The sequence below is a fragment of the Panicum virgatum genome, chromosome 7N (genome assembly GCF_016808335.1).
Source record: "Panicum virgatum strain AP13 chromosome 7N, P.virgatum_v5, whole genome shotgun sequence".
NCBI classification, from domain to species: domain Eukaryota; kingdom Viridiplantae; phylum Streptophyta; class Magnoliopsida; order Poales; family Poaceae; genus Panicum; species Panicum virgatum.
In genome coordinates this window covers 32,815,252-32,831,150 of record NC_053151.1, presented here as the reverse complement: position 1 = coordinate 32,831,150, position 15,899 = coordinate 32,815,252, and the positions used below count along the sequence as shown (strand labels likewise).

At 52.2% G+C, this 15,899-nt stretch overlaps 1 protein-coding gene across 1 annotated transcript; it reads right to left on the bottom strand.

Annotated features, from left to right (window-relative positions):
* Positions 1 to 508: 508 nt before the first annotated feature.
* LOC120681642 (glyceraldehyde-3-phosphate dehydrogenase A, chloroplastic-like) lies at positions 509 to 2,453 on the bottom strand. The gene is made up of 3 exons (XM_039963233.1): positions 2,048 to 2,453; positions 1,406 to 1,955; positions 509 to 1,280 (listed from the first exon to the last, which is right to left on the bottom strand). Exons 1-3 carry the CDS (start codon positions 2,204 to 2,206, stop codon positions 778 to 780), a joined length of 1,212 nt encoding a protein of 403 aa, XP_039819167.1. The 5' UTR covers positions 2,207 to 2,453; the 3' UTR covers positions 509 to 777.
* Positions 2,454 to 15,899: the final 13,446 nt, after the last annotated feature.

Sequence of the window (15,899 nt, the reverse complement as noted above, 5' to 3'; positions counted from 1 at the left end):
CATTTCATTGTATGGTCTGACAATTTTTGTCCTACATGATACCATATACTCTTGATCGGTCACTGATCGCTCACTGCACCCTGCACCCTGCACCAAGGATCCAGGATGACGAACATGTGAACTATGAAGTATGTGGGAATTGGGAAATGCCAATTGCCAAATGACAAACTGGGTCGATACTGGTTGGTTGGATCATTTCGTCGCACATTTAGACTGATGCTTCACTACTTCCTATTGACGCCTCCAATCTGTTTGGAGATTTATCGTCGACAGGTTGGTTTCTGGCTCCTTTCACACCAAGTTCATTCATAGAACAAGATGTGCAGCCTGCTATTCGTTAGTTGAACATGTGGTATATCATGCTAGCACCGCAACATTTCAGTTGTTGAGTTGTACGATGACTGCAGTTGGATTGATCTGCTTCGATCTGAGTGTTGTGAACACCTCAAAGAAAACTGGTTCCGAAATTGCCATCTTTATTTGAACGTCTTTGAATTTGAACAAAGGATTTGAGATCTACAAGAGGATCTTATTCTTGCAGCCGATAGTATATATTACAAATCCACATTATACAGCGTTGCGATTTCCTTTGCCGGAACTCGATTATAATCCGTCCCTCGACAATGAAAAATCAGAGAGAAGGGGGGAGGGGGGGGGGGGGGGGGGAGAAACTGTTGGGGAGTTTGGGGCCTCGATTTCTCATTACAAATTATCATCAGGGAAGAGCCTGGGGAAAATTTTGAATTCGAGGATGATGAGTTACAATGCATCAACGCTTCACTTCCACTTGTTGGCGACGATGTCAGCTAGGTCGACGACCCTCTGGGAGTAGCCCCACTCGTTGTCGTACCAGGCGATGACCTTGACCATGTCGTCGCCCATGACCATGGTGAGCGAGGCGTCGATGGTGGAGGAGACGTCGGAGCACCTGAAGTCGACGGAGACGAGCGGCACGTCGCAGACCTCGAGGATGCCGCTGAGCTCGGTGGCGGCGCTGTCGCGGAACGCCTGGTTGACCTCCTCGGCGAGGGTCTTCTTGGAGACCTGCACGACGAGGTCGACGACGGAGACGTTCGGGGTGGGCACCCGGAGCGCGATCCCGTTGAGCTTGCCCTTGAGGTTGGGGAGCACCAGGGCGACGGCCTTGGCCGCGCCGGTGGAGGTGGGCACGATGTTGAGCGCGGCGGCGCGGGCGCGGCGCAGGTCGCGGTGGCTGGCGTCCAGCAGCCTCTGGTCACCGGTGTAGGAGTGGGTGGTGGTCATGGTGCCCTTGATGATGCCTGCATGCATGCGCGCACCATTAGTTAGTTACATGATCGATGAGCTAGCTAGATCCGAGCGGAACTTGGTGGCTTAATAATTGATTATACGGATTGCATGCTTGCAGAAAGGAGCACGCACGCACCGAACTTCTGGTCGAGGACCTTGACGAACGGCGCGAGGCAGTTGGTGGTGCAGGAGGCGTTGCTGATGATGGGCTCGTCGGGGTTGTACTGGTCGGCATTGACGCCGACGACGTAGGTGGGGATGTCGCCCTTGCCCGGCGCGGTGATGAGCACCTTCTTGGCGCCCGCCTGGATGTGCTTCCCGGCGCCCTCGCGGTCGACGAAGACCCCCGTCCCCTCGATGACGAGGTCGATGCCGAGGTCCCCCCAGGGCAGGTTGCTGGGGTTGCGGTCCGACACGACCTTGATGACCTTGCCGTCGACGGAGATGCCGTTGTCGCCCACGGGCTTGACGTCGGCGTCGAAGGTGCCGAGCGTGGAGTCGTACTTGAGCAGGTGCGACGCCTGCTTGACGCCCCCGGTGTCGTTGATGGCGATGACGTCGAGCGGCGAGTCGTCGCGCCCGTGCCAGCAGCGCAGGAAGTTGCGCCCGATGCGCCCGAACCCGTTGATCGCCACCTTGAGCTTCGCCTCCGCCGGCGCCCGCCGCGGCCCGCCGCTGGTGGCGACCTGCACGCGCGCGCAGCCAAGTGAGAGTGAGTGAGCGTGCTGGTCATTCATCCGTCCCCAAAGCCGGGTGCGGGAGAGCAGGGCGCGCGTACCGCGTTGGTCCTGAAGGAGACGGCGGACATGAAGTCGTCGGAGGCGGCGGCATTACCGCGGCGCAGCGGCAGCGACGCGGAGCTCCGGAGGCCGGTGAACTCGCCGAGGCCGGCGCCCTGGAGCGGGACGGTGGTTGCGGAGAGCATGGGCGACGCCATGGCGGCCACGGAGCAGCAGGGGCGGCGGGATCAAAGCTGACGAGGATGGCAGCCAGCAAGGTGGAGGCGGACGGCGTATATACGGGTAGGCGGATTGGGGTGGCCGCGTTTGTGGTGCGCGGGGGCGCGGCGCGGGATCGTGAGGCCCCCATTGGCCGGGGGATCAGATTTCGGATAGCCCCAACGTATGGTCGCCGATGACCGCGGCGGCACCCAGCCACACCCTTCCTTCACTGTGCCGCCGCTCCATCAAAATGCGTGGCCTTTTTTCTCTGTCGCGGCGTGTTGCTGGTACAAGTAGCGAGCGGTAAGCCGGTAAGGAATGAGGAAGTTTTGTTACGGCCGGGGAGCAGGAGCTGTGCTGCTGGGCCGGAGCTTCTTCCAGGCCTCAAGGTGCTGAAACGAGGCTCTGAACCTGAAAGCAACGCACGCCGATTGATGGCCAGTTGCCCCCCGATTTTGTGAGGCGGTCGTGCTCGTCGACAGGATGGCAAGAGCGTGAGGAGCTGGGACTTTCTGAATTGTGGCCATCCGCGCTGGCCTTTCGGCAATGCCGCCCTGCCTGTTAAGCGCGCGGCTAGACCGACGCGGCGCGAACTGACCTCCAGTTCTCGGGATCTTTTCTTTTTCCCGGTAGGGTATGTGGGCAAGCGTCGCTCTCTGTCTGCTTGGCGCTTTGGAGCTTGTCGCGTTACGTCCCGAGCTCGCGCCGCTTGCTTCCACCACCAACATTGATAAGTGCACTTGCTCGTGGCGGTGTGTTAGGCTAAGTACATTGCCTTCAGGCGCGTTCTCAAAGAAAAAAAAATGCCTCCAGTCCAAAGGCGGGTCCAGGATTTGAAGGTTGGGTATTCAAAAATACAAAAGGCAAAGCAGAATGACTGTTTTATACCTGTTATTAGCATATATATTTGGTTATACTTTTAAATACTATAGTTAGCAAAAACAATGGGTATTAAAGAAATACCCTGCATACCAAGTGTGCCCACCCCTGCTCCAGTCTCTAGAGCCGATGGCCATAGGAGCTCCTGAATTGTAAGCTCCGCTGCCTCGACCACCACCTCGGCCGGCGGCGGCCCTCCCCCCACCCTCTCACCTCTCGCCAAGGCCGCGCTCCACCTCCTCCTCCCTCCCCTAGCTCGTGGCGACCGCTCTCCCTCTCTCGACTCGAGGAAGAAGATGAACACAACCTTCCGCCCTTCTGCAGATACTACCGCGCGCAGTAACGAGCGTGATAAATAGATTCCGCTGATTTTTCTCTCAAACTTCAACGAAGCATATACTGGTACAACCGGTGCCTCCCGTCCCCGTTGGATGGATATTCGTCGTTGGATTCCGCGGAGCCTGCGCGATTGGGTGGGCTACTGGCCAGCTGCCTCCCGATTTTGTGAGGTGGTCGTGTGATTTTTCTGAGCTGTGGCCGACGCGGCGCGAGCTGACCTCCAGTTCTCGGGTGTGCGTGCGGGCAAGCGTCGCTCTCTGCCTGCTGCTTGCCTGCCTGCTACTAGGAAGCTGTAGGTTGGCCTGCTCTGAGATCAAGGGAGATCCAGAGTTGGGCTGCAATCCCAAGCCCTTGTTTAGTTGCAAAATTTTTTGAAATTTTAGTATTGTAGCACTTTCGTTTGTATTTGGTAATTATTATTCGATCATGGGTTAATTAGGCTTAAAAGATTCGTTTTGCAAATTACAGACAAACTGTATAATTAGTTATTTTGTTTAGCTACATTTAATACTTCATGTATGCGTTCAAAGATTTGATGTAATAGAAAATCTTGTAAAATTTTGGAATTTTAGATGTAACTAAACAAGGATCAAGTTGTGGTATCAGAAATTCAGAATCAAATGCTGCTGCTCGGAAGCCTGTTGCTTCCGTGCGCGCAAGCAAGGCCGCCAACATTCTCCAGGCTGCTCCGCCCACAGACACATACCAGGCCGTGAGCCGCACGGCAAGCCCACAAAGAACATGGGTCGGCCTGGCCTGCCGAGCGCGTACGTCTGGTGCGTGTGCCGTCAGCCCAGTCGGCGTGCATCGGCCCGGGCGACGTGACGAACGAAACGGGCCCGACACGTGCCGTGCATGTCACCCTGCTCTGTTTTTTCTCTCTCTCTCTCAAACTTTTTATCGAGGAAAACTTTCTCAATCTTAACGAAGCACAAGCAGGGATGTATACTGGTAGTAACCGGACTTGGAACCACTGCCTCGCAGAGAAAGGCAAGCCCAGCAGATCTATAGACACTGGTGTACTAGTTAGTAAATATAAAAAGGATCATCGCAACAAAAATAAAAATAAAAAGAAGCACTAATAGCGAAGCTGCAAGCGGATACGGTTCGAACGCACCGTTTACCGCTCACGGAGACGAGTAGAATAGTCTGGGAAAGCAAAGCATGCAGCAACTTGTTGCAAGTCTAGTTATGAAAAAGGACGGAAAAATCTCATTTCTACTTTCGTTTTTATATTTTTTTGGCGGAAACGGGATCGGGTTCGGAAAATATGGGTACGGCGAACCAATACGGACGTTGAGCCGGAAAGAATAACGCGATCAAATATTCTCGAGTATACATTAACAAAGTCACAAAATAATATACACGTACGAAGTTATTAGTCTAATATTCACTAGTATGCCATGTGTTAACATGTTAACATACATACTTAGTGATTGGTATGTTTTTGAACATATCAATTTTTAGGCATATCTTATGTAGATTAAAAACTGGATGAAAAACGGAATAAATACGGGTCGATTCCATGTAAAAACAGGATTTTTTCGGAAACGGACGGAGAAACCTCATTTCTACTTCCGTAAATACAAAAACGGGATCCCATAAATATGGAAACGGACGGACAAAAATAGAAAACGAAACGGGTCGGAACCGGAATATTCCCGTCCGTTTTCAACCCTATGCAAAGTCCTCGAAACACTATTGTATCTGGACGCGCCTACAGGCTACAGCCTTGGCATCATCGCATGTGCCCCCCGGAGTTTTTAACGCCGGAATCTTTCTGGAACTGAGGCGCCGCAAAGCCTCCGGCCCGCGCGAATTCGAACGGGTTGCCGTTCCACGCAACGCCCGACGACAGACCACATTCCACGCTGGCGGTGCCGGGCATCAGAACCCCATGCCCGGCGCGCCCGTGGGCGTGTGAACGGAGCGGCGCGCGGCGGCCTCGACACGCAGACGCAGCCGCAGCCGCAGCCGCTGCCTCGGCCGTGCGCGAGCTACGCATGCAGCCGCCCCGGGCCTTGCTGCCATGCCAATGCCATACGCCCACGTGACGGGGCGCAGGGTTGGAGGAGAAGGAGGAGCAAAGAGCCGGCACATGTGAGGGCCTGCCACCACGCTCGCCTGCCTGCCCCTGCCGTGCCACCATGGGACCGGCCCTGCAGCTGGCGTCGCCGGCCGGGCTCCATCGGACCCGACGCGGCCGCTGGCGCTATCCCCACCCGGGCCGGCCCCCCTACCGTGGACTACATGGTCGCGTGACTGACCGGCCGCTGTTAGCCCCCGTGGCGGCTATCATGGATTCATGGCTCGATCAGCAGGCGTGCGCGGCTGCGCGTATCCACGCATGCCTTCCCGTCGCCCGGCTGGACGGCTCCATCCATGCAGCGGCAGATGCTCATCGCGCTGAGGGCCTGTTTGGCTCCAGGACTTTTTCCAAAAGTCCCTATCACATCAAAAAAAATCTTACTATTTTATATTATTAAATAAAATCTGTTTATAAATGTTTTTTGACAGCTGAGTGCTTTTTCGCGAGACGAATCTAATGAGCCTAATTAATCGATGATTGGCTACAGTGATGCTACAGTAACCATTCGCTAATCATAGATTAAGATACATCATTAGATTCGTCTCGCAGTTTAGCCCCAGGGTTCTGCAGTTAGTTTTATAATTAATATTTATTTAATACTTCTAAATACTAAAAAGTCCTTAGGACTTTTTTGAAGTCCCTCAATCTAAACACCCCCTCAGCTAGCTCCTTTCTTGTCAATTTTGTCACTGGCTAGTCCATAAAGGGCAGTACGTACCTACACCCTCCTGTGTACTTTTGCCTAGCTAGTCTACTACTATACAATACGTGCGTGGCATCGACACGGCATGTCCATCCGACCCGGGACCGGGGCCTGTTTGCACAAGTAGTACTAAATAGTTAGTACAGGACAAACTTTGACCAATAATTAGAAGTACTAAATAAAAATAAAGTCAATTTATAAAATTAACTCCATAACCCCTGTACTACTTTGCGAGACGAATCTAATGAAACCTGTGACCGCACGATTAGAGGATGGTTACTGTAGCATCACTGTAGCCAATCATAAATTAATTACCGTCATTAAATTCGTCGCGCAATGTTACACCTATCCATGAAAAAAATTACAAATAAACTTTATTTAATACTCCATACATAAAAAAAATTATAGCGCGTGAAGCAACCAAACAGGGCCCCGAGTACGCCGGCCTCTGAGGTCCTAGTAGCACGTAGCACCTGTACGCCTGAAAGCGATCGGGTGCTCTAGACTAAGAGGAGGAGGGGGTGAATTAGGCACTATAAAATCTTAACCTATGGCTCCAACTAGTTTGCACAAAACTTAAACTAGATCAAGCTCTCTAGATGTGCAACTACGATTCACCTTAGTGTGAAACCCTCATCCCAAAAGAGTTTTGCAACCTATAGCCAATCCTAGCAAGATACTACACTAAGAAAGTAAAGGCACACAAGTTGTAATATGAAATGCGGAAGCTTAAAGGGAGGGATGAGATAATGCGAACTCTCGACACGAGGATTTATCCCGTGGTTCGGATTGCCACAAAGACGCCCCTACATCCACGTTGTTGAAGCACTCACGAAGAGTATCGCTTCCCGGCAATCAAGTCTCTTCCGTGAACACAATCACGGTCACCTTGATCCCGATCTTCACTAAGAGATATTGCCCACGAAGGAGGGGTCTCCGTCCCCCGCACAATGTCGTCGACGCCGCTCCACACCACGCCGGAGGGTCGTTGACTTGCCGGCGAGCCACCAAAGCTCTAAGGATGGCCGGCGCACCAAGATACAATGTTGGTTCACTCTAGAACCACAGCACAAGGATCTAAACCTTACTTTATCACTCACTCAAGAGCTAACCTAGCACTAACACTCACAAAGCTTGTGCTAAGGACTAAGGATTTGATCTTTATGCTCTTGGATGGCTTGGAGGTGTTCTTGGATGTGTATAAGATGTCTTGAGACTCCAGCAAACTTCAAATGGCCGGGGGAGCTCATATATATAGGCTCCAAGTCGAACTAGCCATTTGTAGCCGTCAGCAGCTTTTTGCGTAGGCATCGGAACATCCGGTGCATAGTGCATCGGTTCTTCCGATCACTCTGCGCTCTGAACTAGCCGTTGCCTTCTCTGACACGGCCGCATCACCTTCAGGGACCATCGGTTGATCCGATGCTTAGGCGTCGGTTCTTCCGGTGACTCTTGATCCGCAGATAGCCATTGTTTTTGCTGACGTCATTGCACCGACGCCTTGCTCCGACGCACCACCGGTTCAACAAGTGCTGAAAGCTTGGCTGCTGCACGCTTGACAACGTCTCTGGAATATAGTACGTTGAATGCACCGGCGCTTCTCTTTACACCGTCGGTTCAACCGGTGCTTCATTCTTTCTTCACTTGATCTCCAGAGGCGCACAGACTTGTGCCAATGCCAGGGCGTCGGATCTTCCGACAACCATCGGATGCACCGATGCTTAGTTCTTCCGGTGCTACTGATTTCAGTAGAACTCGTCCAATTCAGCGTTTCTTTGAGTTCTTTCTTCATGTTTTGCTTTGTATGGCCTTTTTACTTCATCCCTGGGATCTAGAAATGTTCACTTAACAAAATTATTAGTCTTATTGATTGCGTTGTCATACGATCACCAAAATCACTCGAAATAGCGTAAATAGTGCCATAAACGGTGCCATGCTCGTTACAACGCCAGAGCGCGTCAGCGTGGAAGGGTACGAGCCCACATGTCCGGAGCAGCAGTGGCGGGGTAGTTTTTAATAGCCCCTCATGCTTCTCGTGGCCGTTACTAAATGATGGATCGTCTCGTCGAGCAATAACGCTGCCGTCTCTGTCCTGTCCCGTGCGCACAGCTGCTCGATCGCATGCACGAGGCGTTTATATACCAAGCTGGAGGGCGGGAGTACATCTCTCTCTAGTGGCTGGGCACCAGCCCATCGGCGTGCGTGGCCGCGTCAGGCGTAGCGATGGCAACGTGCACTTGGCGACGCGGGGGGAGCACGCGGCTCGAGCGCGAAGAAGACGGCCGCGAGCGCAGGGCAGTTTTCACATTGCTCGACCACCGGCGGCATGGTCTCCGGCGCGCGCAGTTTTGCCGAGGTGCTGACGAAGCGCCTGCTGCCCGCCCTCGGCTCGATCAACTTCTTCGAGGCGGGCTACGGAGGCTGTCAGCAAAGTTAAGTAGCAATGCGAATACGGCTGGGGGGAGGGTTTCCCGGTTCCAATGCGCGCGACGCAGCACCGGCACCGCGACGGCCGGCGCGCCCCACGCTGCTAGTGTAGCTCGCCGTTTTGCTTCCCAGGCTCGAGCCAGCGGGAGCTAGTAGCTGCTAGTAACAGGACGGAATAGGTGATCGGATCACGTCGCCTCGTCTCATCGGGATCGAAGATTCCCAGTCACGCCACTGTTGGACGCGACGTGTCCTGAGCTCCGCGGCCGGAGCCGCTTTGACCGCCATCTCGCCCTCGCTGCTCCGCTTTCCCGCTGAGAACAGAGGAGTGACCGTGAGGGAGCGCTTGCTAGTCGACGCCAAGAATCCGGTGTCGTGCAAAGAGCATACTATGCATTGCCGGTCTCTGCCTGGAGATTCACGCGCTGGCGTTTACCGCGCTCCTGCCCGGCCGGCTTCGAAGTTTGGGCCCGTGGCCGTGGAGCGAGGCCGCTGGCCAGTGCGCCGGCTTCGCTCCAGGCCGGAAAACGGAAAAGAAATCGCGCGCGCGAGCCTAGGCACCAGCAGCGCGGCAGTGCGGCGAGCTCGCTCCCCGTTCTCGCCATCCTGTTCCCCCGGCCCCACGAGCACCGGCCGGAAACCGTTTGCGCGCCGCATCGGGCGCCAGCCCCGTTGTAACGAACCGGATCCTCTCCGAGGCACGGCCCGCGCCGTGACGTGGCAGGATCCCTATAGTTAGTACCGGATGAATTCCCCATGGTTGCGTGGAACGCAGCGTGCTTGCATGCACGATCGTACATAGGAGTACTAGGTTGAGTGACAGTCGGTGGCGTCATGGAAGTAATTAAGTACAGCATGAAAAGTACTACTCCTATGTGACAGAGGAAGTTTGTTTGTTTGTTTGTTTTCCTCGACCTTACCTTTTTCCACAGCACGTTGCAGGCTACCGCCACGGCTTGGCCGAGCACTCGCCTTTTCTTTCCCTCCACTGTTTCACCTTGCATTGTTAGCAGGCGTGGCGGATCCCTTCCTGGAGCCTTGCAGGCTGCAGGTGCCGGATGGTCCCTGAGCTGCACGTACGGGTCAGCCATTGCATGGAGGTGGCCAGGATGCGCGCGCGCGTCGAGCTGGTCGGATCGTCCAACACTCCAACGGCGAGCTAGTAGCTACCCCTCCCTCGGCGGCCAGCCGGCCAGGCCACTAGCCGAACCGGATCCAAATATTTCGAACCGTTCCGGCCGTCTTCCCCGCGGACATGTGCCGCCTTCTTCGGCATCCACACGCACCCCATGTCCGTGTCCCGACCCACCGTCCTCCTGGCCCTCTTCAATGCGGCGCCGGGGAGGATTCATACTTTCCTTATTCATGTCGACGCGACACCGCGCGCCACGCGCCTGGCGCTTTGCCGGCGTCGCTACCCGCTCGGAGGCCAGAGTAAAGACGGCGGCGAGGTGCTCGTAATGGCGGCGCGAGCCCAGCATTGATCGAGGACGCAGATGCTGCACGTACTACGTACAAGCCTTATCCTCCCAGTCCGGCAGTCCCAGCGGCTCGATGGCGATGGAGCTCCGGAGCTGAGAAACTGTGGCAGGCAGGGTACGGCGGCACGAACGCTGAAGCATTCAGTGTCCGATCACGCCTTTTCAGCGTGTACCGAGTCATGGAACTAGCCGGCGGGCCTCTCCCAGCGCCGCGCCGGCGCCCCCACCGCCGCACCGGCACCGCAGGGGTTCCCGTGATTCCCTCCCTCTCCGCCGCGTTTAGCGGGCTCCGCTTCGTGCTCCTAGGATTCTTTGACCGCCGACGGGGAAAAACTAACTATAATCAAGAAGAGATGAAAGCAAAGTCTGATCCATCGTTCATTAATGTAAAACGGAAAGAAGAACGAGAAGAAGAAGAGGACAAGTCTGATCCCCAACCACCGGCCACCGCGGCACCTTGATATTTCGCCCCAAATAATCTTCTTTCTCCCATCCACTAATCCAAATTCTTTCTTCACACTCTGCACTCAGCAACGCTACAAAATACGCTTGACTTGCGCGATTACATCTGACAACCACGCACCCGCGTGATGACGGTTTTGAATCGGTGTGTTTTCTATTATATTCTTGGGTTATTTTTCCCACAGCCTCACGTGCCGTGCAGCTCGTCTTACCTTGGTTTTATTTATCCAAGTCCGCACCCTAATCTTGCGAGCGCCGGTAAGTGCTATTAGTTGACTAATTTCATTTCATCTGGCTTGTGCTAGTTAAAATCAAAACAAGAAGGTTGTCTCTTATGGTTATGGCTTATCAAGTTCTTGGGTGTGGAGTGACAACATATCAGTCCATCTTCATGAGGCCATGTGCTTCCAACAAAATATTATGTGCTAGCTTACTTGATTAAAACAAAACTGTATTGAACCAAATCAGAAGAACAATGGGTTTGACATGGGAATTAAAAGATACTAGAACCAATTTTTTTGTTTTTATGATACCATCATTCATTGTGAATAGCAGACATGGAAAGAAAAACACTCCTACAGTATTTTCTTCTCAATGCAGACAGTGAGACAAATGTCAATGAGCTTCCAAAACCAAATGCATATGCCCCCCCCCCCTCTATGTTTGCTTTTCAAGATCACAATCTACCCCGCACAACGATTAAAGCGCCGCTGATATATATAAATATCTAACAGGTAATGCGTACTAAAAAGAATGAATAATGTAAATTTACTTATTACGATATCTGGGAGACACTATTGGTTAGAGCTAGCAACATCTCAATAAACACCGAGAAGCTATTGATCTTCGATTAGTGACACCACGATCTTTCCTTCTAGTTCCACATGCTCCACACCTGCGGCTATCGGTGGCTTTTACGCCGGATGATCAGTTCTCATAGTTATGTCCCCTCATTTGATCACCTACCTTTAATTTTCCGTTGGTTTCTCAATCACTCACTACCTACTCTAGATTCATGTGAAATAACATACTTTGATACATACCTCCTCAACACGCCAATTAGAATGTTGATCAAAACTTTTCTACCATGTAGGTACTAGAAATATATCCCTCACTCTTACGTTTAAAATGACGAGTTTTAAAAAATATGAATTTAAGATTAGCTATTTTTAATGCGAAAGAGCATGTAGCTTAATGGTTACAAACAATCTCAACCCTCGGTAGTATCTCAGATCATGGGTTCGACTCCCCGTGGGAGAGAATATTCGAGAATTTAACAGCGTTGTGCTTTGAGTGGTAGACGATGTTCCATCGACATCAATTTTGAGGATTTGCTGGCTCAGTTTTTGAAGATTCTCATAGAGGTAGGATTTGCTTACGTGCGTTAATGACCTTGTTTGGTTTATTTCTTGCTAAGGAATAGTAACATTTTGACCACTAATTACGGTGTCAAATAAAACAAGTTTACAAAACCAACTCAGAACCCCCGCGTTAGTGAAGCGTCCCCTCATAAGAGGTGATTTAAATGTGATACAAATATCACTCCCAGGAGGCTGATACACATTTATTATATCAGATGGTACATTACTGTACAATCCTCCGAGGAGGTGGACACTCGAGACAGACAATAACAAAAAGTAAAAAGGCTACGGTGATACACCAGAGCACGACCCACACGGGATCCAGCTCGGGCTCAGAGTATCGCACCAGCGAAAGCATCCTGAACAGGGCCAACACCACAAGCAGAGTTGGGTGCAGGACGGAACCCCTACTCAACGTCTTCGGGAACGAAGTCTGGATCTTCCTCTGTAAAAATTAGGAAATGGGTGAGTACAAACGTACTCAGCAAGTCCAACCACAGAGGGGTATAAACAGAATATAATGCACAGAGTAAATCAAGGATAAGGCTAGGGTTTAATTTGCGGAAAGCTAATTTTTATGCAGGGGTTCATTTGAAAGAAAAAATATTTTCAAAGCAACTTTCTCGCACCGAGTAACACGTAGGGTTGATCCATACAGGATCCAAGTTTTAAATTTGCTACCGGACGCCTCATAAGCCGTAATACATGGCTCAACTGCCGGACACTTTCCAAAATAACTCACGCCAACCCATCCATTTCCAGAAAAAACACTAGTTGTGTGACCAAACCATAACTCGCTCAGTACCGTGGGCACAGCTATTCGAATAGATTTTAACTCTGCAGAGGTGTGCAACTTTACCCACAAGCGGGGTACCACAGCACGATCACCTTAGTGTCGATGCAGATCCCAACATAGCTATTACCCACCTTAGCTAGACCTGACTAGCCAACACGAGATCCACCAAGGGGCCATTGACCTATCACAGAGGTTTTAACCGGGGCATAAATCACACAGAGCTTATCCCTTCTCCTTGATCACCCGTTGCTCTCAGCTCTCCTGATGGCTACCAGACTAACTAGTGGGATTTATGCTAAGTCATTGCCGCATACAACGGTCGAGTGGTTTGCACGATAGTGGAGCTAGGCAATATGACACACCAACTCGGTCCTTAATTGTGACAAGATGGTTATCTCCATTCCTTGCTCAACCACACAGGTACGAGCACACCATTCGGCAATTCACACAGAAGTGCCATCCATTCCATCTAACTCATTTTTCGAAAATTTCATATTTTCCCTTCCCACACACTCACACATTTTCCTTTTATAAAACAAGTTGTACCGGGTTCGAGGTCCTAAGCGTTCTAGCAGCGATTAACATCCAAATAGAATAAATCATATTCAGATATTAATTTAGGTGGTCAAGGAATGATTATAACAAATCAAGGGGTGGCTATCCAACCATGTTTTCAGTAAGCAAAACATATGCAGTTTTGTAAAACAGGCCAATAGTTTGTGTTTATAAAACTGGGACAAAACATGCATCAAAGGATGAGATTGAACTTGCCGTCTTCGAATCCTTCCGGGAGTTCCTGCTCGCGGTACGGTTCTTCGGGCTCCGGCTCGCGGTACTGCTCAGCGAACTCCTCAACAGGTTCTCCCTCGTTCACACCGGTATCTACGGCGCACACAACGAACACATAATAAATAAACAGAAATAAAGGTTTTATCGTTGAGCTCGAATCAGAGAAAATTAAGATACGGAGATAGAAATAATATTTTCGAGAGATTTTCTAATGGCACGGCTGAAAATATATTAGAAATGGCGTGGTAAAGTTTCGGGGCGATTGGAGGATTTTTGGCGCATGAAAAGATAGGTCGAATAGGGGGTTTAGGGGTTAAACCGGGGTTTAGGGGCCTCTTTGTAATTATTTTTGAGATGACAAGGGATTGGTTATAATTTCTGGGAATACATGGGTCATTCTGAAAAGGGCAGGGGTATATTCAGAATTATTTCTTATGTGGTGGAGGGTTTATTTGCGAATAGGAAAGTAGGAGGGGTTTCTTTTAGAAAAGAACATAGAAAGGGGGGTTCTTAATATAAAAGAGAAAAAGGCAGGGGTTTTTTTTTTGGCAAAAAACCACCTTCTTCCTCCTCCCTCCACGGAAAACAGAGGAGGGGAGGCATGGGGTCGGCGGCCTGGGCCACGGGGGCGGCCGGGAGGAGGGGAAAAGGGGCAGGGAGGTGCGGGCGTTCGATTCCCCCCTCGATTTCAATGAAGGGGGCCCGCAGGGAGGGGCGCCAAGGCGGCGGCCGGCGGCCGGCTTTGGCCGGTGCGGCGGCGGCGCTGCAGGGCCTGGCGGCGGCGCTGCAGGGCCTGGCGGTGGCCGGAGCTAGGGGAAAAGGGGGCGCAGGGCGAGGAGATCCTATCTCCCCACTCACCTCGGACGGAGGCGGAGCAAGGAGGCCGGGCCACGAGGACCGACGGCGGCGGGCGGAGGAAGCTCTGGCGGCGGCACAGAGAGCTTGGGGAGGAGGGCGCGCGGCGGCAGTCGAGTTGTGGAGGTGGAGGGCCGCGTGAGGGCCTACTTATAGGCATTGGAAGGCGGTGGAGGGGAGGGGCAGTGGTGCACGCAGCGGCCGGCGGGGCAAGCTCCGAGGGCGGCGTTAATGGTGTGGGGGCGGTTACTGCCGGAGCGGTCACGTCGTTGGGGTGGTGCAGCACTGACGCGGCGAGCGTGCCGAGGTGTCCTGGCAGGCAGTGGCGTGGTGGAGCGGCACAGCTCGGCTCTGTGCGAGATCGGCTCGAGCAGTGCGGGCTCGAGCGGCGAGGCGAGCTTTCCGGGCACGCAGAGCGCGTGGGGACGGCCGGGAGCATAGCGCACGCGTGGACAGGGGAGGGAGGGCGATGAGCGGCTCTGGGCTTGACGACGAGCGGCGCGGCGAGCGGCACGGCGGCATGGTGCGCGTGGGGGGGGGGGTGGGCGGCGCGGGGGGCACGGCGGCAATGAGCCAGCTCGTGGCCGTGCGCGGCAGAGCAGGAAGAAGAAGGGAGAAAGGAGGAGGAGGGAGAAAAAGAAAGGAAGAAAAAGGAAAAAATGGGAAGAAAAAGAAAGAGAGAGAGAAAGGGAGATCGCGCCGGCGGAATTCTTGGCGGCGACCGTGGCCGGACGAGCACGCGCGCCGGTCGGCGACGCGCAGCGCGTTGCGCGGAACGAGGGAAAGAATGGGATGGGACGGCAAATATTTCCGGAAGAATTTCGAAAGATCAGGGCTCGGTCGGAAAAGGGGTATAGGAATGATTAGATTCGTTGCGAAAAGTTACACACATCCCTGAAAAGGTTTTGCAAATAGACTTCATTTAGAGCAGTCCCAACCCTCCAACTCAGCTGGTTTCCATAGCATTAAATACGTTGCCACGTAAGCAAAAAAACTGAGGTGGCAGCAAAGTTAATGAGGAGTGAAGATAAAATCTGAAGAAATCAAGTCTCATGCAAAAAAATTATGTCTACACGAAAACCAAGACAAAAAGAGAGAGGATTGGAGAGGAATATGAGAGAGAAGAGATATAATTGGATAGTAATAATTTTTGAAGAAACTATCCATTGGAGGTATAGTTTTTATGATTAGTGTCTATATGACATGGCAAATATAGAAACTACTAGTGATTTCTTTAGTTGGGACTAGCAAGCCACCATACATGCGAGATTCCCTTCTCGAAAAACGTGTGCGCTAGAGAAGAGAGATAATCAAACATAGCCAATAGGAGTGAGTGTACTTGTGTTGTAAATATCTAAGTTGGACTGTGTAATTAAAAAATTCTATTAGAATCGATTTCTCTTTTTTTTAGCAAACATATAAATGATAAACACACGGAATTACGAAATCCGTTGCACCCGCTCTGGAACCTGTTGCCCACGCTCGTGGGACCCCACCTGCGCTGCCTC

What these genes read in the sequence shown, in the direction of transcription:
- LOC120681642 (XM_039963233.1), bottom strand. Translation starts at nt 2,206, where the DNA reads ATGGCGTCGCCCATGCTCTCCGCAACCACCGTCCCGCTCCAGGGCGCC. An exon ending in TCTCCTTCAGGACCAACGCG is followed by an intron (nt 1,956 to 2,047) that starts GTACGCGCGCCC and finishes GCGCGCGTGCAG; the next exon opens with GTCGCCACCAGCGGCGGGCC. An exon ending in GGTCCTCGACCAGAAGTTCG is followed by an intron (nt 1,281 to 1,405) that starts GTGCGTGCGTGC and finishes GCATGCATGCAG; the next exon opens with GCATCATCAAGGGCACCATG.